The sequence below is a fragment of the Copidosoma floridanum genome, unplaced genomic scaffold (genome assembly GCF_036245765.1).
Source record: "Copidosoma floridanum isolate Cflo_tuat_1 unplaced genomic scaffold, Cflo_Japanese_pri ptg000005l, whole genome shotgun sequence".
Taxonomy (NCBI): domain Eukaryota; kingdom Metazoa; phylum Arthropoda; class Insecta; order Hymenoptera; family Encyrtidae; genus Copidosoma; species Copidosoma floridanum.
The window spans coordinates 11763794-11787691 of record NW_028321882.1 but is presented as its reverse complement, the minus strand read 5'-3'; the positions used below and the strand labels follow the sequence as shown (position 1 = coordinate 11787691).

At 35.9% G+C, this 23898-nt stretch overlaps 1 protein-coding gene and 1 long non-coding RNA gene across 3 annotated transcripts in view; one reads left to right on the top strand and one right to left on the bottom strand.

Moving 5' to 3' along the window:
* The window catches only part of LOC149375689 (uncharacterized), a 44068-nt gene extending 36913 nt beyond the window's left edge, over positions 1-7155 (bottom strand). The window contains exon 1 of the long non-coding RNA XR_016293674.1: positions 7038-7155. This is a non-coding gene — a long non-coding RNA (uncharacterized LOC149375689). The remainder of the gene's footprint in view (positions 1-7037) is intronic.
* Positions 3364-23898, top strand: part of LOC106638560 (uncharacterized) — a 304750-nt gene continuing 284215 nt past the window's right edge. Inside the window, exons 1-4 of one of the 2 annotated variants that reach the window (XM_089598139.1) lie at positions 3364-3615; positions 16417-16614; positions 16952-17360; positions 17497-17666. In XM_089598139.1, the coding sequence (XP_089454265.1) occupies positions 3523-3615; positions 16417-16614; positions 16952-17360; positions 17497-17666 (870 nt within the window). In that variant the 5' untranslated portion in view covers positions 3364-3522. The remainder of the gene's footprint in view (positions 3616-16416; positions 16615-16951; positions 17361-17496; positions 17667-23898) is intronic. The other variant, XM_089598140.1, reaches the window with a different exon arrangement.

Sequence of the window (23898 nt, the reverse complement as noted above, 5' to 3'; positions counted from 1 at the left end):
TTTTTTAGCGTGCTTTCTTTGATTATGAGCGAGTATGAGAGAGTGTATCACCCAGCGGCCGCAGCAGCTAGCCCGCTCCGTATGCGCGGCAGCGTGCGAGACCACGCGCCGCAGTCTTTATTTACTTACTATGTCTACACCTTTGGCTCTCCTACTCTGAAAATTTGAGGAGATGTTGTTTGTGAGTTGCTCTTTCGATTGGTATATATTAAAAAAAAAAAAATACATACCTTGAGAAAAGTTAACTTGAACTTAAAACTTGATTTTCACCGCTAAAAAATTTTTTCCAGAAAAAACAGGTAGCACCGTCAAAAAGAGCAAGTCAAAATCTATCGATTCATATCTTCACATTTTTTTTCTAGCTATTTTCCATCGCTTGTGAGCGAGTTGAATAGAGCGCGTTCTACTGAAAAAACGTGCTGCGAGCGCCGGGTGACTGGTTCCGCGGGGACGCGCTCATATATCAGATAAAATAAGGCGATGAAAAATCATTAAATATATCTTTCGCAGGCACTTCTCATACCAATCGATGTCTTGAAAAGCAAATTAATAACTAATGATAAGTATTTAAAATTTTTAATAATATTTTGTGACGGGTGATTGTGAATAATAATAAGCTTCTTAAGTTGTCTCAAATATAGACTTCATAAACTGTTTATATTGTTATGTTGTTTGTAACTTATAGGTTAAAATAATTATTATGTATAATATAATTTATGATAGTTACGTATTACTTATAATTAATTGAATTGAAATAATTCCGCTTAGGATCCATGTAAATTTATTGATTCACTATAATTTATTTTTTTTTACAGTAACTGATAACTAAAAATATAAGATATAATGTTGAAAGTATTAACAGCGTCAAAGGATGCCAGGTATTGCTGTACATGTCTGATTAAGCGTTTCTGTTGGGCTGCTACTCCATTCTTTTTTTTTTTTTATGGTTTATATCCACATTTAACGTAAGCTTAAAGAAGTATAACTTCAAAGGTATTATGTGGAACAACGATATATGTGCATAACTGTGCAGCTTACAGTTGAGACGGACATATGAATGCGATATTAGACGAAATTAAAGACATATTAGCCTTTGTGGATCTATACTGAGTTTTATACCAAACATCGCTCAGGTGCAGTAGACACATATTATTACAGCTTTATTAAAATTTTTCGATGATTTTCCATCTCTTACTCATGGTTCATATTTTCAAACAATAACTTCAGAAAAGTCTCGTTTTACAATTAATGACGAAATAATATGTAGAATCTTACTACGTATTTTAAATTTCTTTTCAAATTTACTTCTACCTCTGTTCGCCAAAATTTTATTGTAGATACAAAAGTAACACATTTAAAGAACTAGATAAATATAATTCATTTACTTATAATAAATAATTTATTTTAGTACCGCACTTTACGTTTCACCACAAATTCTACGTGAGAATGTTATGTGAGAAAATTTCATGAGAAATCTGTGTGAGATTATGGCATGGGAACTCACGTGAGAACTCACGTGAGATCTCACATGAGTTCTCACGTGATAATACTTAGTAGGGAAGCGCCTATCACCCAATGACCCAGGGCGCTTACTGGCCTCTTTTTCAAATAAATAATTATTAAAATAACACAAGCGCCTATCACTTAGTGACTTAGAGCACCTACTGGCAACTCTGTTAAATAAATAATTATTTATAATACAAGCGCCTATTACCTCATGACCCGGGGCGCTTACTGGCTTCTATTAAATAATAAATTATCAAGGAATTACAAGAGCGCTATTTAAAAAGATCTTTGTCGTACTCGATAGGCAATCAAAATTGCGATATGTTTACATGTGTTATCGATTAACTTTGTATTATTTAATAGTGTTGCGAATAAGTGTCCTGGATCATCAGGAAAAAGGTGCTTGATACATTTATTAATAACTATTTATTTACTAGATTTGCAATTAGTGCCCCAGGTTATACGGTGATAGGTGCTTGTGTTATTAATAAGTATTTATTTAACAGTGTGGCCAGTTAGCGCCTCAGGTCATGAGGTGATAGGTGCTTTTGTTATTTATGAATAATTATTTATTTAACTTAGTTGTCAGTTAGCACTCCGGGTTATTGGGTGATGGGCGCTTGTGTTTTTAAAAATCATTTATTTAAAAGAGTGGGCAGTAAGCGCCCCGGGTCATTAGGTGATAAGCGCTTGTGTTATTAATAATTATTTATTCAACAGAGTGGCCAGTTAGTGCCCATTGGGTGATAGGCACTTGTGTTATAATATTACAATTTTTAATTTTCACGCGTCTTTGGCAATGCCCCTTTACTGCTGTGCTGTCTGCTCGACGGAATATTCTCCCTAGATCGTATAGCTATATATACGATCTAGGGAAAAAGTTCCGATATTGAATCTGCCCAACCCAACGCTGATAGTTTTGGTATAAGAGAGGAGTGGCGTCACTTGTCATTTTAACATTTAGTATGTAGTCTTAGGCCGCACTGAAATGTAGCGGAAAATGGAAATAGCCAGCAAAACGTCACAGCGGAAGAGTAAATACTCTGGGGTCGTACCATGTAACTATTTTTCAGAACATCGGCCTATGTTATAACATAGGCCTGCAAAGCAAAAAAAAGTTATATGGTACGGACCCAGATGTCTCTTACTTTCGTGAGCTTAGTGGTTCCGCTGTGACGTTCCGCTGGTTATTTCCACCCCATGTAACCGCGAACTTAGGCTGCGTTCAGACGCAACGTTAGTAGGTATTTGCAAACCGTATGAATGCACGGGTGCAAGAGGGAGGGCGAACGATCCCCTGGGGATAAATATAACGATACAATTATATCTATCCCCCGTACTTTGACGGACAGCCACGGGCTAACGGTAATTTACGGGATTTATTTATTCCCCGTACCCTGACGGACAGCCACGGGCTAACGGTAATTTACGGGATTTATTCATGCTCTGTACCTTGACGGACAGCCCAGGGCTAACGGTAATTGACGGGATTTATTTATCCCCCGTACCTTGACGGACAGCCACGGGCATACAGTAATTTACGGGATTAATTTATTTCTCGTACTTTGACCGACAGCCACGGGGGCCGTACCATATAACTATTTTTCTGTACATCGGCCTATGTTATAACATGGGCTCGCGAAGCTAAAAAAAGTTATATGGTACGGCTCCGGGCATACGGTAATTTACGGGATTCATTCATCCCCCATACCTTGACAAACAGCCACGGGCATACGGTAATTAACGGGTTTATTATTGTTTGGCGAGCACGTACGTACTCCTACGGAACTCGACTTTTTGCTCCGTTTTGTCACGGGAAAAAACGGAAACAGGCCTTTATCTCTACGGAAGAAAACGGAAGTGGCCTTTTTCTTCGTAATTTTGAATATTTTTCTTCACAGACACGCAACGGAGGGGTCTGAATATCCACTGCACTGTAATCTGTATCGGAGAAAAACTAGAAATAGTAGTAGTAGCCAATGTTTAGAAGCATCCCTTAAAATATTTGTATTCAGAATGAGTTACCAGTATCAGAGAGAATTGTCAGTTCTATCTTACAAAGAACTCCAGGCTCTTGCTAGGAAACATCAAGTTCCATGCAACCTTAAGGTACACTTGAATTTTGTCAGATCATTGTTTTTGTCTAAACTTGAAATGGTTCACTAATGATGTATGAAAACCTACTAATATAGTGTATGGTTAGTTCTTAAGTTATTTATAGTTTCCAAATCTACTATTTGTTCTAACTACAGTACTCATTCCTTCATAAAGTCAATGTATAAAGAATTCTTTTTTTGTTTCGTGATCGTTCTAAAAGAGAAACTAATGTTAAATATTTTCTCAACACTGCATACCCTTTATAGAATGTTGCTTCTTGGTACCTGGATTTTAATACATTTATGCTTATGCTGAGATAGAAAAAAGTTGATGTTTTTGGAATGAAGGTGAACGGGTCACAGATGCATAAGCTGGGTACACGCCGACCCCCGCGCCCTCCCGAGGCTTGCTACTAAAACATCGCGGTGAAAAAAACTTAAAAAATACACCAACATAGCTGATTGACCAGAATTAATAATTTTTTTGGCGTTTTAATGGAATCTTTTTGAAGGTTCATGATTAGTCCTCGACTCTACTTTAGTACTATTGTCACATAAATTTTTTTTTCAGCGCAAAAGAATGCTTCTATACAAGAGCCAAAAAATCACTTTTCACCCCAGCTGCAAGTTGGCAAAATCGTTTCTCATCTAACACTATATAGTCTTTTAATGATCTTAACGTCAATGTGTCAGAATCATTTGTTACATTGAGCTGAATATAAGAAAATAGATGGATTTACAACTTATGGGTTTTTGCCCATCACTGAGTATATAATGTTTGAGCAATGAAAAGAAGGGGAAAGCTTAGTGTGAGAGTAATCATATACACGATGTGATGGAACAGAAAACAAGTTCTGGGCTACATATAGATGCAAAATGCAGTCTCCAAACCAGAATCCGTATTGTTCCTTAGAAAATTAGCTTCGAAGTAATGATGAAAAATATTATTTTGTATTTTTCTTGTGAATGAACCTAACCTTAAACTTTATTTTAGTTGAAAATGCTGTCTATCCACGCAAATGTGGTCTAGGAGCATATCCTTACTGATTGATATTTTGTAATCACATATGTAGCTTCATCTGTATTTACACTTGTAAAGTCACTTGGAATTCTACTTGGAATTCCACATGGGATTTTGGATTGGAAACTCCAAGAGTCATTCCAAGTGGAATTATAAATGACCACTGAAGTTACATTTTTTCCTTTTTTAAAATAGTTAAAATTGAAATTTTAAGCAGTACAATGGCCACATTAGATGTTCTCATCCATATATTAACACCAAATCAGAGTGGTTCAAGTATTTGTTCTCAGATTTCGAAAAAATAGATTATTTTATTTTTCGTTCAAATTTTCTTGAAATGACTTGAACCCCTCTGATTTGGTGTTACTGTTTGGATGATAACATATAATGTGGCCATTATACTGCTTGAAATTTCAATTTTAACTATCTTTAAAAAGGAAAAAATGTATCTTCAGTGGTCATTTATAATTCCACTTGGAATGACACTTGGAGTTTCCAATCCAAAATCCCATGTGGAATTCCAAGTGAGTTTGCAAGTGTAAATACAGATGGAATTACATATGTGATTACAAAATATCAATCAGTAGGGGTAAGCATGAAGATCGAAACTACATTTTCAACAATTCTGTCATCTATCAAATTCTAAAATAAAGTTTAAGGTTAGGTTTATTTACAAGAAAAATACAAAATACCATTTTTTATCATTACTTCCCACCTAATTTTGTAAGGAACAAAATGGATTCTGGTTTGGGGACTGCATTTTGCATCTATATGTAGCCCAGAACTTGTTTTCTGTTTTATCCCATCGTGTATATTATTACTCTCACACTAAGCTTTCCCCTTCTTTTCATTGCTCAAACATTATATACTCAGTGATGGGCAAAAATCCAAAAGTTGTAAATTTATCCATATTCTTATATTCAGCTCAATATAACAGATGATTCTGACACATTAACGTTAAGATTATTAAAAAGACTATTATAGTGTCAGATGAGAAACGGTCTTGCCGACTTGCAGCCGAGGTGAAAAATGACTTTTTCGGGCTGAAATAGTGATGAACTGGGAAAAATTATTTGCACCCAATTTTTTTGTGCTTTCTTAGTCAAAATATAGTTATTGTTGCGTGGAGACACATCCGATCCAACATGGATTGCCTGGTCCAAATTCAAATTACAATCAATAGAAATATAGGGGCTTACTACTGTATAAGAGTGTTAGTTCCAATAAAATAAAATAAAATAAAAAAATAAACCCAGTAATAATTAGTACACTAAATAGAGTGGAAGGGATTGAATCAAATTAACGACAAAGGGTTCCCAATGAATAAAGAAAAAAAATAATAAAAAATGGCCTAATTAAATAAATAAAATTGATAAATTACAATGCTAAAATTTACTATTATGAAATGTCTGAAATGAGCAAATAAAAGGGGGACGGGATTGACACAATTAATAACAACTAATTAATGGGAAAAAGCCGGTGGCATAAAAAACCCAGATTTATTAAAGCAACTCGGAGTGTGTGTGAATGCAAGACGAGTGAGTGAGGAGTGATCTCCTCTGCAAACTAGCGGGCCCTGTACGGTCGCACGAGTCAGCGCAAAGCTGGTGAAAGCGGGCTGACGCCCGGAAGTCGAAGTTGACTACCACCTGCGGTAGTTTGCGATGACGGTTGTTATGAGTAGCGTGTTCGGGTGGGGTGGGGACCCTGATTCTGGAACGAGAATCGGAATGAAGCGAACAAGATATGGAGTGATGATAGCGGGATGACAATGTGCACTAATAAGGTGTAATAGATGTATGATATGTACGATATGTAGTGACAAGGTTAAATGCGGATGGATGGAGCGAAATATGTTAAGATGATGCTACGTGCATACAGAGATGCGAGACCAACGACGATGACTCGTATAACAGATGGGATAAATGATAAGGTGGTTAGTGGCGTGCTTGAAAAAGATCGCGAAGGTGGGTGGTGGTCGATGAAGTTGAGGTCGATGGAAGGTTGGACGATAGGGAGAAAGAGAGAGAATGTAGAGCAAGCGAACGGTGTCGAGGTGACAGGGGGGGGGGTGTGCAGGGAAGGAAAGAATGATGAGCTAGTGTGATGATGAGAAAAGTGGTTTCGAGGAAAGAAGGATTGATTTTAGGAAAAGGGAGACAGCTTGAATAAGAGATGAAAGGGTTATAAAGTATGTGAGAATGAATAAGAGATTGACGGATGAGCGAATGAATTGACGGTTGGTTGCAGAGGATGTTAAGAGGTAGCACGAGTACGCAAATGCAGTTAGTGGCGAATGCAGAAGCTGATAAAGCGTGGGTGAAGGACTAATTAGGTGAAGAAAGGTGTAAGAGAATGTCGATTCTGTGAGTGAAGATGAAGATAGAAGGAAAAAAATATAAGAAAGACTTAACGTCTCGATGACGATGTCCTGAGTCCTGGGGCTCGATGACAGTGGCGAAATCTCCTGCAGACAGTATAAACTGTAAGCAGTTAAACAAGCACTAAGCGAGATATTAACGATGCTTCCAATTCGGCGTGTTGGACAAGAGAGAGCGTGCAACGGAAAAAGTAAAACTGTCAAGTCCTGAAACCTGGAGCCCCGCCCCTGCCACCACCGTACTGACGGGACACGAGCCAATCAGCGGCGGGTGCAGGCGCGCGCAAGGCTCCAGGGGAAATAAGAGTGTGTTCGACTCAGAGTAGCATGCGATTCCGCTCCAATTCCGTCTCTCGACCTCGTCCTTCCGTACCTGAAAGTTTATCTTGCCACACAAGAATGCGGTCAGGTGTTGTTCAAACAGTTTCGTCAAGGTTGTTTTTTCGACCTGGGAAACTATTCTAAGATTCTTTGGCACATTTAGAACAAAGAACCAATTAGAATGTATATTAAAAAAAATTTTTTTTCTCATCTTACAACTTTATTACCAGAGCAACAAAGTCCTGGAGCTTAATATCTACATTTTATATTGCCACAAAAATACAAATATATTTTCTTCACATTTAAAAACCTGAATTTAGATCTTTAAAAATTTAAGAGATTACTGTGAGGGTAAAATGAAAAACTAATCTTTCACGGAATGGATTCTTTATTCGTCGATTTTAAGGCTGGTGTTCCGATCTGGATAAATTTTCTGCGTCAGTTTCTTGACGCCTGAAATTGTATTCATTAGATACATTTGAAGTTCACCCTCTTGCGACTTCCAATTCACCCTCTTGCGACTTTTGTGACCCCTAAAGGCTATTTTCTGTCAACTTTATTAAGTTCTAATATATTTGTTGAGTTCGACGTCCGATTGTCCTAAAAAAGACCAGTGAAATTCTTAAGTAAACTCTTTCTTGACTAAAGTTTACAGCAATTGTGACTGCCTGGATACCTCAGGGTGATCTTCTCTGGCCTGCTGTTGAAGACCCAGACTGATCAGGGAGAAAAATTACAAAGTCCGGAGCGTTGGTCTCTAAAGCATCTTTTTTTTGCAGACTCAGTTGTTTTGATGATCTAAGGTGGAGAGGTTAGTAACGATTAGTTCGTGATGCTTGCCCGTTGGAGACTCCCGTTGGCTCAAGTTTTTTTTTCCTTCTTAGCTGTTAAGTTTGCCCAGCGCAGACCTTGGAGAGGATCAGTGATCCCTGCTTGAATGTTTAGAGTCGAGAGGGTAATATGGGGTCGTTGGTCACCGGGGTTTCCAGCCTTGCGACGAACAACTCTGCTCGTGACGTCTGCCAGTGAACGACTGACTTGCTTTACGTAATCTTTTAGTCGACGAATAATGTTTTCGGAAATGGTAGTAAAAATATATTTGTTGTCAAAGTAGTTTAAACTCAGGTAGCCCTTATAAGAACCGATGAGTTTGAAGGTTAAGTAATGAACGTAAATACTTACATTGACCCTGAAAAAGGCCAGAGGTGAATTTTCTAGTTATTCCTTATTATTATTCTTGATAATGGAGAGTCAGCTGTTGGTAGCTTAACTCTTAGGGCTCGGGCACATGGAACCGCGTAAAGCGTAAAAGTAAGGAAGGTTAGGTATACGCCACTATGTGGTCATATAGAAAAGGCGTAAAAGCCTCGCGTATCGCATAAGTGTGAAGTAGAGGGGAGTTGACCAATCTGCTATCTTGTCAACAAAAAAAGCTTTTGAAGTTCTCTACGCAAGTGAATTCTAAGTACATGTAAAAAAAAGTTTTCAAGTATATACTTCTTTTTATTTAAGAGCCGTTAATACATTTCATACAGCTTGATCATTACACTTCTCACTTTTTCTTTGAGATATTGGGTCATTGCATAGGTCGTATGGACTTTCCACAATTTGCCCAAAGTTCTTACGATTTATTTTTCATCCATGTCAGGAATTTGATTAATTATACAATTGATACTGTAATTGTTGTTGTTGACATTAACTGCTGACTGTATTTACAGCTTGCATATTTTATTTACGCTATACGCGAAAAAATTTGTCATCGCGCTCATGGGTACAAAAATACGGGCGTAACTTTATTTTTGCTATGAGTGCGAGCGAGACAGTATGTGCAAAGCCAACGAAATACTCGCTGTGATTGGTTTAAAAACACTTACGTGCGTATTTTTTACTCCCATGTGCGTGATGACAAATTTTTTCGCGTAAAGCGTACCTTACCTAACTTTCCCTAATCCTATATTTTTACGCGATAAGCGATACGCTTTACGCTTTACGTGGTTCCATGTGCCCGAGCCCTGACCCTCGAAGTCTGTGTACGGAGACCGTACATGAGGGAGATACGCCGTAACGCCGCTGACCAAAATATATCTCGTCTTCTGGTCGTTTCCCGGATAACCAACCGTTCATCGTTAGTTAGGAAAGTGGGCCTGGAGAATACCTTCTCTGTAGGTATGCCGTTGGAACGACCACTAAGAAGTTGGCACGTTGGCAGTTGTGGCTGCCCGTACTTTTCAGGGCTGTCTTCCCTTGCTTACATTAGTAGTAAAAAAATCCTCTGACGGCACCAGGCCAGATTGTGGTACGGCGATAAAACTCTGAAGTGTTGGAGCAGGATGTACTCTGACTTGACACATCTCCTGGTATTCCGCGGAAGACGTCATTGGTAAAAATAAATTTTTTGTTGATGGCATTCGTCACTCCTAGAGGTTCAGGGTAAAAGTAGACCTAGATCACTTGCCCATTAGAAAAGAGCGTCATCGGTAACTGGGATACCCAGCAGCACGAGTATCACCTACATTCTTGATACAGCTCGATGAACTACCAGTAGACGATTACAGAAATTTCCGCGACGCTCCGGTGTATTATAACCACACTTATTTACTTCTGTTGCTGGTAGCTTCGATTTTATGTCGATGGATCCTACTGAACTAAAGGAAAAAGCTGGCGTATTTTTGTAAAACTTTGAGCTTATTTATTGCTATTATTATAGTATTTTTCAAGCTAAAAACCATACTAAAGCCGTCTAGGAAGTATCAAGAATCGGTATACAAAATTTCAGCAAAATCGGTTTAGTAGTTTTTGCGGTTAGCTATCACAACGATTTTAGCGACTTTTCTTTATATTTTAGTAAGATATATACATTTCAATTGATTTTTTGTTTTAAATGTGCCAAAGAATCTGAGAAAATTTTTTCATGTCGAAAAATTAAGTTTGACGCAATTGTTTACAAAAAATTGTTTAAACAATACCTAACCACATTCTTGTGTGGCAAGATGAACTTTCAGGTATATAGCTATATTTTAAACAAGAAAGCTTAAAAAAATTGGGTGTAAGTAATTTTTCCTGGTTCATCACTATTTGAGTCCGGTCTAATGAAGCGTTCTCTTGAGCTGAAAAAAATTTACGTAAAAATAGCACTGAGGTAGATTCAAGGACCAATCATAAACCTTAGAAAATATTCCATTGAAACGCAGAAAAAAACTATTAATTCTGGTCAATCAGCTTTGTTAGTGTAATTTTTAAATTTTTTTTACCGCGATGTTTTAGTAGCAAGCCGCGGGAGGGTGAGGCAGTCGGCGTGTACCCAGCCTATAGTTTAGCCAGCGTTAGGTGAGGCAGATTCAATATTGGAACTTTTTTCTGAGATTGTATATATAGCTATATAATCTAGGGGGAAAGATCCGCTGAGCAGACAACAGTGCAGAAGGGGCATTGCCAAAGACGGTACCCACAACGAGCGAAAATTAAAAATTGTAATATTAATAACACAAGTGCCTATCACCGAATGACCCAGGGCACTTACTAGCCACTCTACTAAATAAAAAAATATTAATTAATATCACGAGTGCCTATCGTCCGATGACCCAGGGCGCTCACTGGACACTATTAAATAATTAAATGTTAATAAATAGCACAAGCACCTATCACCCAATGACATGGGGCGCTTACTGGCCACTATTACATAATCAAATATTAAGTATCAACACAAGCGCCTATCACCGAATGACCCGGGGTGCTTACTGGCCTCTGTAATAAATAATAAAAAAGTAATTAATAGCACAAGTGCTGATCACCTAATGTCCTGGGGCGCTTACTTGCCTCTATTTAATAATAACATGTTAAGCAATAATACAGGCGCCTATCACCTAGTGACCCGGGGTGATTACTGGCCACTCTATTAAATAATAAAACAATAAACAGTAGTACAAGGGCCCATCACCCAATGAATAAAATGTTAATTAAACACAAGCAGCTCACTGGGTTATCGGGTGATCGGCACTTGCGTTATTATTTAACTTTTTATTATTTAATAGAGTGGCCAGTAAGCGCCCTGGGTCATCGGATAATAGTTGCTTGTGCTAAAAATTAATATATTATTATTTAATAGAGGGGCAAGTAAGCACCTCGGGTCATCGGGCGATAGGCGCTTGTGTTAATTATTAATATTTTATTATTTAATAGAGTGGCCAGTAAGCGCTCCGGGTCACTAGGTGATAGGTGCTTGTATTATTGCTTAAAATTCTATTATTTAATAGAGAGGAAAGTAAGCCCCCTGGGTCAGCGGGTGATGGGCGCTTGTGATATTAATTAATAATATACATCGTTCAATAAAGTGACCAGCAAGCGCCCTGGGTCATCGTGTGATAGGCACTTGGGCTATTAATTAATATTTTACTATTTGATAGAGTGGACAGTAAGTGCCCTGGGTTATTGGGTGATAGGTGCTTGTGCTATTAATTAATACTTTATTATTTAATAGAGTGGCTAGTAAGCGCTCTGGGTCACTAGGTGATAGGCGCTTGTATTATTGCTTAACTTTCTATTATTTAATAGAGAGGCAAGTAAGCACCCTGGATCATCAGGTGATAGGCGCTTGTGCTATTAATTAATGATATATCGTTTAATAAAGTGGCTAGTAAGCGGCCCGGGTCATCGAGTGATTGGCGCTTGTGTTAATAATTAATATTTTATTATTCAATAGAGTGGCCAGTAAGCGCCTAGGGTCATTTGGTGATAGGCGCTTGTGTTATTAATATTACAATTTTTAATTTCCGCCTGTTGTGGGTATACTGTCTTTGGTAATGCGCCTTCACTGCCGTCTGTTCGGCGGAACATTCTCCCTAGATCGTATAGCTACATATACTTGTGGCGTCTCACATCTCTCGCGCTTCAGGCTCTACTCGCCAGGTGGCCAAGCCCCTAATAGCTCGTTCCCGTCAAGCGGCGAAATTCCCGCACGATTACTATATAAGCGCGATCGAGATAGTCTAAGCCCACACCCCTTCTGTGTCTAAGGCAGGGAGCACGTCATCAGCCTTACTGATGAGTCCTGGCGTGCTCTCGGGACGAAACACCTTTTTCTCTCTTATAGACGACCTCTTCGATCTCTATATACATACGATCTAGGGAAAAAGTTCCGATATTGAATCCGCCTCACCCAACACTGAGTTTAGCTCACCTTTTGAAAAGTTGGCTTTATAACATGCTTGTCACAACAGTGCTACCAACTTTTAATTACGGAGATCATGGCTGAAAAAGTGGCGGGTAATTCAAACTTTAGTTTATATAATGTTTCTAAATTAATATTATCTTTTGTAAACTTTTTGTTTATTAAATTCACACATATGTGGTTGTCTTTTTGACTGTCAGTGTGTCGGTACTTAGTAGGATTTACAGCTCACTAGAGTGAGAGAGAGAGAGAGAGAGGTCCGATCACGTCACCGAGACATGATGTACTTACATCATGGACCGAGAGAGTTATGTGCATGATGTAAGTAAATAAGGGGTGTGACCCAACTGATTCAAGATGAGACTGTTCCTGCGCACATCCGTTATTCCGCCATGTTGGATTTGTGTAGTATGCTTTGTTTACTTTGAGATATACATGCACTAATGACACTCACTGGAGAATTTGAGTGGTGTTATAAATTAATATTCACAATATGTCATCGTGTTCGCTTGTATATAAATATTTTTACACGAATAAATAAACAGTCAAACATCTTACTATCGTAGATAGGGTATGCTCTGTACATTTCACTCAAGACAGTTACGAGAAAAAGTTAGAACACTTAATCGTCCCTGGCGATACAAATATATTTGTTTGATCCAAATCAGCTATTCCAACAATAAAATTAGACTCCATATACGTACAGGAGACACTATTTTTTTACAGGATTTTTTTTTATCTAAAAAATAATTTAATCTGATGTAGAAATCTCAGATGTGCAACTAATAGAAAAGTACAGCTCGAAGCCTCACTGAATACAGCAGCCTTTAAAACATTGAAAGTTCTGTGATTTTTCAACTATTGTTGTACATGAGTAATGATCCCTTTAAAATATAATCTAATAGTAGAGTGAATTTTTTATCAATTTAAAAATTTTTATTTATTTTTGTTATTGCATTGCGGGCTGTTTACATTTTTATAACCGGATGAGAACAATCACAATCAACTAAAATTTATTCATTAATTAAAAAAAAATTATGATATACTTATTCATGATTTTTTTACTATAAATACGTACATGACTTATTTCAAATAATTTCTTTCTTAAATCCGGCAATAATTAATTTTTATTGTTTCATCACTATTCGAAATAACTGTTAAATGATGTTTTCTCCTTTTCAGCAACAATTTTTAAGCATCACTTTCAACATTGTAACGTAAGCTAAAACCTTTTTGAAACTATTGACAATCACATATTTTTGAAATACCGCTACATTGGGATTGGCTCAAATCCCAATATGGACGATGTGTGGATGAGGCACGCTATTGGAGAAACTCGGACTCATCTGAAAGTTGTGCCATCACACACCTTATCTACTTACATCATGATCACGTGATCAGTTCTCTCTTTCACTCTAGTGAGCTGTGACGGAAGAGATTCTCGCCAGTCTGTGGACCGCCAGACTCTACGTAATCCCACCCTGGAGCCGTACCATATAATTTTTTTTAGCTTCGCGGGCCTATGTTATAACATAGGCCGATGTACAGAAAAATAGTTATATGGTACGGCCCCAGAGGCCGCGGTTAGATGAGGCGGAAAGTACCAGTCGAACGTCACTGCCGAAAGAGAAAAGAATTCTCCCACCACCACTCTACGTGTTCCGCTCCCTCTGGGAGAAACGTCCATCATGCACATAGTTAGAGCAATGATGCGTAATTATAGCATTAGCAAAATAACCGAATGACACTTGGTAACATTGCAGTAGAAGCGATTTCCAACCTTTCGTCCATTTAAACTAATGCTTCCCATTTATCGAGAATCGAGATATGGGACGATGAAAAAAATTTTTTTTTTGCTTGTTGTCTGAACCAAACTACGGTTGACAGAAAGGTTTCACCTAACGTATATCACACAATTTTTGCCAGCCGAAACGTACTGGCTGATTCAAAACACGGAATTATTTTAATTAAAAAAAATTTTTTTTAATAATGTAGCTTGGTTCGGATAACAAGCAAAAAGAAAATTTTTTTCATCGAGCCATATCTCGGTTCTCGATCAATGGGCAGCATTAGTTTAAGTGGACGAAAGATTGGAAATCGCTTTTACTGCAATGTTACCAAGTGTCATCCGGTTATTTTGCTGATGCTATAATTACGCATCGTTGCTCGAACTAACATGGAGCGTAACAAAGTGGAGCGTAACGGCGGAAGCCGACTTAATAACGAAATAACCTTATTCTTTAACTATTATTAAGTTTTCTCGATATTTAAGGATAATCATATCTATGATACTAATGTATCCATCGTAATGTATCATGAGTGAGCATTAATAATTCATATCAAATGAATAACACCGAATGTTTGCTGCTGGAAAGCTATGCCCTCATTGGCTGTCATGACGCGGCCAGTCTGTTCCGCTCCATGTGCACGATGGACATTTTTCCTAGCGGGAGCGGAATACCTATAACTCATTAGAGTAGCTATATGGGGGTACTCTTTTATCCTTCCGGAAGGAACTCCGGAAGCGGGCTGTTGCGTTCTGCTGGCTATTTCCGCGTTCCGCCCCATGTAACCGTGGCCTGTACTGCCAATGGGTGTAATCCGCAATCGCCGCCAGCAGTTACATATGTACGACGTGACAACGTTGCGTGGTTGGGGGCGCTACTGTCGATTTACTGGTGATGATGTGATCCGCAATCCCGCCAGCAGTAAAGCAGACGACGTCGGTCTACTTGCTCTTTTTCGTGACATTTTCTGATTGTAAACAAAGCATATTGTGCTAGACGTAAACAAACACGCAGACCAAAAAAAGTAGTTTCAAGTGCCAAAAACAAAAATGGAAATAACAGCTCCGATACTTGCTGTTGTGTTTGATTCCAGCTGTTCCAGTTCTAGTGATTCAGACGATAATTCATTGTTTTTTAGCAGTGACGATGAAAATGATTAAAGAAGAGTAAAGCCCAGAGTGATGAATTTCATTGAAACTGTGGTTTACAGATTTAATGCAAAGGAATTCCAAGAAAATTTTCGGTTAATACACAATTATGTATCGCTACTGATAAAAAGTATATAATGAGTATTGTTATAATAACAATGATTCTATTAATTTATAGATTAAAAAGGAGTACATTTGAATACTTACTTGCTTTGATAAGACCAGACTTGGAGGGGACTCCAGGAGTTGCAGGCAACATGCCTATTGAACCTGAAAAACAGTTGCTAATAACGTTATGGTTCTTAGGAACTCCAGACTGTTATAGGTTTACAGTTAATTTTTTTTACATAAATTACGCATTTCTTTAAATGATGTAAATAGTCAAAATTTTTAATTTGAAAACTAGATCAGTTATTTCAAAATTCTCAGACATCACATTAAACTTTTCTCCCGTACTGGCATCAACAATTGTCACACCTTTTTTGGTGTTCATGATGCAATATGTGAAATTATCTACTTTCTACTTGAATGAAAAACACGATGCGCGAGATCACAGCAAAAAAATGTCACGAAAAAGAGCAAGTAGACCGACGTCGTCTGCTTTACTGCTGGCGGGATTGCGGATCACATCACCAGTAAATCGACAGTAGCGCCCCCAACCACGCAACGTTGTCACGTCGTACATATGTAACTGCTGGCGGCGATTGCGGATTACACCCAATATTACACAGTGCGGGAAATTCAAGATCACTAACAAAAGAAACAAATCCTATTACATACTGACAAAAGAATTACAGAACCGAAAATTTATATTCAAATTTACTGCCTGAATACATTTGAATTTTCTGCGTTATGTAGGCAGCATTGTGAGTTCTGAAGTAAAAACTTTTAAAGCAAGTCGTAAAGTACACTTATCTTTGCTTGTTAACTGTCCTCTCTGATTTACAGATGATAATTTAATACGTTTTGAAACCAAACCCTTTTTTCTAGAAACACCTGCTTATTGAAATACTATATGCGGTCAAGAGTAAAAACTGCTCAGAGGTGACACAAATTTTGGCAGATATAAAAAAGAATCGAAGAAATCGTGTAAAAAAAATCAAAGCTGTTGAAACACAAAATATGTTAGCTCTGGATGTCGTAACAGCTAGTAGTGGCATTATTAATCAAGATAGTCTACTTCCTATGGTAATAATAATAATCAGAAAGTTAATATCCTTGTTCAAAGACAAGAGCTAAATTGAATTATTGAAAGTAAAACAATTTCATTTTAATAAAATTACCGAGCTGATACATAATCAAAGTATGACATCAATAATAAATAACTGTTAAAAAGAATTTTTATAAATAAAATTTTAAATACGTTAAAATTAAGCAAGTACTTGCAAAAAAATTGTGATGTTTTAAATAATTACTATTGTTTCTTTCTGGGCAAAGTTTCATAGTTTGAAATGAACTTCCAAGATTATCAAACCACAAAATAATTTTTTTTCAATTTAGAAGAATGGTTATTAACTATTTACAGGAAAGAATAGAAGAAAAAATGTTTGAGAATACGGGATGTGAAACCGTTCAATTGGGCTTGGACTTAAAATCAGAAGCCACTTTCCCTCACCATAATTATATTGACAAATCTACAATAAATCAGCAGAAGTTAATGGATAAGTATGGCACGGATGTAGCTTGCCACGGGTTTATTTTATCAACTAGCATAGCTGTGATAAGTCCAAATCACACAAAAGTTCAAACTTCAGCTACTCATGGAGTTTCTAGTGTGGAAAGTACTGTCTCTTGTACAACCCAAAAAAATCACATGCTTCAACAGATAAATGAACAGCCGACAGTCAGTGATATTCACCACTCACTATTACTCAAAAGAATGCTACAAGCACCAGTTGGAGTTAGCTTAAGTCACATGGCTAACCATCCAATCGGTAAGTATTTTTTTAATAAATTCAGAATACTCATTGAGACGCTGTATTCATAACTTGATATTCTGAGTTGTTTTACATTAATTGTATAGATTAAATGAAATTATTTTCAAAACAAGTTTAAAAAATATAATTTCAGAATTAGGATCATCTCATAGCACCACATCAACCAAGACTGCATCTGAAAGAGATGAACAGGAGGTATTACAAGCTATTGCAGAGTCTTCAGGCGTAGGGAATGCTGGATTCAACATAGATTTACTTCTACAAGAAAAACCAGCTTATAATTTTAAAATGAATAATACCTTGGTTAGTCACATTATAAGTTTCAGTTTATTAAATGCATGAAATGTTTCGAAAAAACATAAATTTGGTAGTTTCTTAGTAAGGCCGGTTAGTGAGATGTTATTCGCTTTGAGCGCAATTCCGAAATCGCGCCCCCACTGGGCACTTTGAGAACGATTGGTCGTGATTAGAAAAGGATAAGGGTAAACGAGGGTATTATTGCGGTTGCTCCAATTATTGCGGCACTCTCGAATAATGCGTATATTTTCATTGAACTGATGAGTTATGGGTAGTAAATACTTGAAATTATTAAATTAAGTTATAGAGTACCTAATTCATTGAACTTCAGTTCAAAAATAGCCTTAAAAATTTTACATTGGTATAACAAAAAATCACGTCCGCAATAACTGGTGCACACATAACCTCTTTCACTATGATGGTATTATTGTGGATACCGGGTTGATTTAGCATTGAAATTGACCACAATAATACGCGTGCACAATAATACATACAGGCCCACAATAATACCAGCATTGACAACTGAACTTTAAAACCTCTTTTTAAATCGATAGTCATGAGTTTATACATTTATAAAAAGGGAATTCAATAGTTTTTGAGTCCAACATTAATAATAAAAAAAATCACAACGATTTGACGCACTTAATTAACAAGACAATTGTTTAAAGCTAACCACTAAAAAAAACTGCAATAATACCCCCGTTTACCCCTAGTACCATGAATTGATTTTCATATGCTTGTAGGAAAGCGATATTGGATGTGTTCCAGTAACGCTTTCCGATAATTTACCGACAACTTCATTATGTCTTACGATATCTTGCGTCATGTTTAAGTTGTCGGTAAGTTGTCGGAGAGCGCTACTGAAACACACGGATTTAAGGGTTGGCCACTTGGTGAATGGAGCCAGAAGCTCGATTTTATAATGAGGATGACGACCAATCGTTCTCAAAGTCTTGGGGGCGCGATTTTAGAATTGCGCTCAAAGCGAATAAGCTGCATTAGTTGAAAGTGCGAACATATTTTGTAATTGGTCTGTTACAAACATACCGATTTGCTAAAAATATACATATATTCTTGAGAACACCAACGTACATCAAAAGTGAGCTCCAATTCTTTAAAATAATTTGCCGTTTACTTATAAATAATTTTTTGGTCATATCAAGAAAGTTGAATGTATTTTTATACTTTTTATTGTTATAAAGAAAGAGAATGAGATCAAACTTTTAACCATCACAGTTGACGCCGTACTTAGTCAACAAAGTGTCATAGTTGCCGAACTTTCTCAAACGAAATGCATTGCGGAAAGGAGTTGGTTGGTACTTCAAGTAGAATTTCAATAGCCGAGACACTTAGTGTAGTTATTTATTATGAATCTAACAAGTGGTGATCCCGAAAAATAGCCGTATTAGATGTTTTGAGAGCTCATTCGCTATGTAGTTGAGTATTAACGGCACTGCTCCAGAGTTAAAATTTTAAGTTAAATATTCGATTATTTCAATCTCCGTTAAAACGTACGGATACTCCACCATGGACGCGTTGGTCGATTTTCTTATCATGTGTAACTACAGTTTAAAAAGCGAATATAAACTTATGCTTGTGAAGGGAGTTAAGATGCAATTTACTTCACGAAGAATATGTTTAAAAAAAATATACGTTCTAAAGAAACACTCCATCGATGTAGAGACCAAATTAAAGGTTGCACGGGACACCTTTTTTACGATAAAGTGCGCGTTTTAAACAAAATTTTTTATCAAGTCTTCTTAATACTTAACGTTATACTAATAAATTATAAACATATAGTGTGGCTAAATCAAGAAAAATTTTCTTTGAACAAATTTACCAGTTATTTATAAGAATATAGCCATTTAAAAAAATCTACTTAATGCTTGTTAACTTATATAATTGATTTTCGATTTCAATCCAAAACCTATTCTCTTGAGAAATTAATTATCTACAATCGTTACTTTTTTTGATTGTAAAATATCGATCATTTATGACAAAAAAATTACGCTGTAGAAAAATTATCATAAACATTTACTTTTCATTTATTATTACATAAATAACTGAGCGATTTGTTCAAACAAAATTTTTCCTTGATTTAGCCAAACTATATGTTTATAATTTATTAGTAATGTTATCGTTAAGTATTAAGAAGACTTAATAAAAAAATTTTGTTTGAAACGTCTACTTTAGCGTAAAAAGGTTGTCCTATACAACCTTAAACTAATTTGTGTCCAGAGATTTCGAGGAAAAAATTCATCAAGTTTCTCTTTTTCATTGTCTTTACCATGGGCTCAAATGTAAAGTATCAAAAAAGTTTTAGAAAAATACTTATTAGTCTTTAAGAAGCGATGAGAAGCATAAATGCAAACAAATTTGCTTCCAGTTCGTATGCTACATTCATACGGGAGACGACGGCGCACTAAGTATACTGTCAGCTGTTAACTTGACGTTTCACGTGGCCCAATGGCTTCTCACAAAATCACTTCTAGAAGCTGTTCTAATCAAAATTATGATCTGAAACTTGGTATAGCCCTTAATGAGACCTTGTACTTTAATACTTTATCATAAAAATCTCTAATTTTAGTAATTCATAGCATTTATTTATCGAAATATCAGACCGACTTATATACAAAAAAAAACAAGGTGCCTGGAAGAATATTCTTTAATTTTTATAAGCATGTTATGAATACACTAATGATTGCTGGCGAGTTAAGCACCAACGCATTTTTCGTTATCAAAAAAGCGGACGCTTTTAGGCCACGTTAGTACAGCAGACTTTATTACGGCGCACAGTGGGGATTGATGAGGTGATTTGTTTCGAAAATAGCTAGAAGCCAAAATTTTTAAACAATCTTTTTGATGCTTTTCTTTAAACATTCGGAAAAAGATTTCGAAGAGAATGGTTAAGCCTTAATTAAAACCATTTTTTTTTTTCAAACACAACTTAGAATAACGAGATCCTCTTTTTTTTTTTTTTTTTTTTATATCTACAGAGTTTACAAGCATGTAAAAGGACATTTTTTAGTCGATAATCGTTCAAAACGTAATTTCAAGTTCCACGCTATCATCTTGACAAGAGTTTTTAAAGTATCATGACACTCAAACCTCACCACAACAATTGCTGTAAACTTTAAAAAACATTACTTTTAGGAACATGATAAATCTAAAGGCTGCTATTCATGTTTATAGTCTACTGTAGTGTTTTAACTATAAATCATTATGTAATTATTCGTATACCCCTTACAACTACCAACCTAACGTTAAAAACTTACGCCAACTCCATAATATTGTGTCTGTATCGAGGTATTATCTTAAAAATGTAAATAGTACCTTAAATATTGTACACTCGTGTATCTCACAACACATTTTAATAATAAATGTAATTTTGTGCTAGTTTAAATTTAATCTTCTGCCTGTAAACAATCATTTTTTCATTTAAAAATGTTTTAAAAATTTGGAACTTGTCAATTTTAAATAAACTCTTGTAATCTAACTTTTTTATGTTAAAAACGCTTTCTTGGTAATTAATATACCTATTGGGTTCAAACATAACCTCTAAAGATGTTATTCCCGTAATACAAGCCCTTTAACTGCGCATCCCGATGACAATTTTTAACGATCTTTGAAAAATGGCCTAAGCTGTATGAATTCTTAACTTTCAGACATCAGGTTTACAAATTTTTTATTATTTTTATGATATTATTAATCAATATTCTTCCCTTTCATAATATTTTATTAAAATGCTAAAACTCAATTCAACACTTCCAAAGCCTCTAACGATTTTATGTACAGATAAAAAAACTAATAACCTACGTGAAACGTCTATAACTCTATCTAGAAATCTACTTCATTACACCTTGGAACTATATAATTAAAATTCACTAACAAATATATTCTAGGGAACTAAAAACTAAACATATAAATGGATGCAAGCACACCTGAAAATTTACGTTCCGTATGCTTTATTACCTGACAATCTGTGTGGATATCCAGCTGTCTTTCCAGGTTATAACCCTTCTCAGTTAAAAATTGATAGCTATAATTATACCTATAAATTATAGCTATAATTATAGCTATAAATTATAGGCATATAAATAGCTATAAATTTTTGATTGAGTTTGTCCTGTTAAGAATTTCAACGTTGCGTAAATTCTGAATCAACATTGACTTTGAAAATTTAATGAACGCTGCATTAACGCTGAATTGACGCTAAATCAATTATAAATCAACATTAATTTGGCAAAAGAAGAGACATTTAAATATGGCTCAAATTATTACGTTAATTCGATAAATGAGATGGAAATTCAACAATTTATTTCACAAAAACGATTTATTTATTTATTTTTGCACCTCAAGCCATGGTGTAAAAAATACATACGGTGTGCTTTTCAGCCACCAAACCAATCAGCCAATCAGGGGGCTTGGAACAAGCAACCTTCCATATTGGATTTTCCACCAAAGAGTGTAGAAAGCGCGTTGTTCAACTACTTACACTTTATTGCTAAAAATAAATACAACTCACCTCAAAAAGCAGTAATAAATTAAATGCCTCGTACGTACGATAACGTAAATAAGATTGCCAGATATGTACAAAAAACTAGTATCTGATGTCGAAAATTCTCTCAAAAAGACAAAAAAAATTGTAAAATTTGTTTGTTGAAATATTTAATAAACTGTGTTCATTGTATATTTTGCAAATAATCAGATGATTATATAGAGTTATAAAAATATATATAAAATAATGCACCTTACGAATTTTAATTATATTAATTACTAGCAGCCCCCCGTCTTGGCTTCGCCCGAGACTTACTAAATAAAACACCGTAGTGTGTTGACATGTAATGTGAAACGTTTTTAGTTAGAAATTTTACACATATTCCTGACACATCTCAGAACAAAAATCTTCTTATTAAAAACATATTTTTTCGGAATCCATATAGTTTATTTGGTCAAATAATAAGGTGTACAAATTCAAAAAAATAATTATGCTGAGAAGTACCGTGCGTTCTGTATGCCATAAAATAATCGGTGGCCATAAGAAGCCGTTCATTTACAGTTTCTCCCATGTAATTCACGAAAAGGGCTATTTTTTAAAACTGTTAAGATTTTAAACCCCCAAAAAATTTATATTAAAAAAATATTTTTTTCTTATATCTCACAACTTTATTACCAGAGCAACAAAGTCCTGGACCTTAAACCCTACATTTTTTATTGCCACAAAAACACAAATACATTTTCTACTTATTTAAAAATCTGAAGTAGGATCTTGAAAGATTTCAGAGATTGCTGTGACGGTACAATGAAAAGCTGATCTCTCACTTTATGGATTCTTTATTTGTCGATTTTGACGTTGCTGTTTCAATCTCGATAAATTTTCTGCGTCAGTTTCTTGACGCCTAAGTAAAATTGTATTTATTAGATAAATTTGAAGTTTTTCTTCCAATTCACCCTCTTGCGACTTTTGGCATGCTTGAAATTTTTGTGACCTCTAAAGGCTGTTTTCTGTCAACTTTGTTAAGTTCTAATATATTTGTTGGCAAGGTAGTTCGACGTCCGATGGCCCTAAAAAAGACCGGTGAACTTCTTAAGTTAACTCTTTCTTGACTGCAGTTAACAGCAATTGTGACTGCCTGGACACCTCAGGGTGATCTTCTCTGGCTTGCTGTTGAAAATCCAGACTGATCGGGAGAAAAATTACAAAGTCCGAAGCTTTGGGGCTAGTTGTAGTGCTCTTTTTCAACGTCTCCCGGTATAAGGTAAAAGCACCAGTACGTGAACACTTCCTAAAATTATACCAGTAGATTGAACAGCTTGAATAAACTATTTTCAATTTATGTGGATAAAAAAAAAATTTTCTGATATCCTTTGATCGTTCTTTAGATAAAACAAAATTTACATTTCAGTAAGTCTTTATACTCAACGAGAAAAAAATTATTAATTCGTGCAACTTGTATGAGGTGGCTTGTGAGACTGTTCAGGTACTGGTACCATTAGGTTTTACCTGTACTCAGTACTCGAACACATAAAAATGATTGAATTCACTGTTAATCAATAATAATAGTATGTCAAGCCAGTCGTTATAGTTTTCATAATATGTTACCAATGAAATTAGAAAGAAATTTTTCGATTTGGTTATTTGCAATACATAATAAAAATAGAAATCAGTAGAAGGCATCTAACATAACCTCTCTTCCATTTAATTAACATGGGATGTTCAAGTACTCGGTCAAAAATA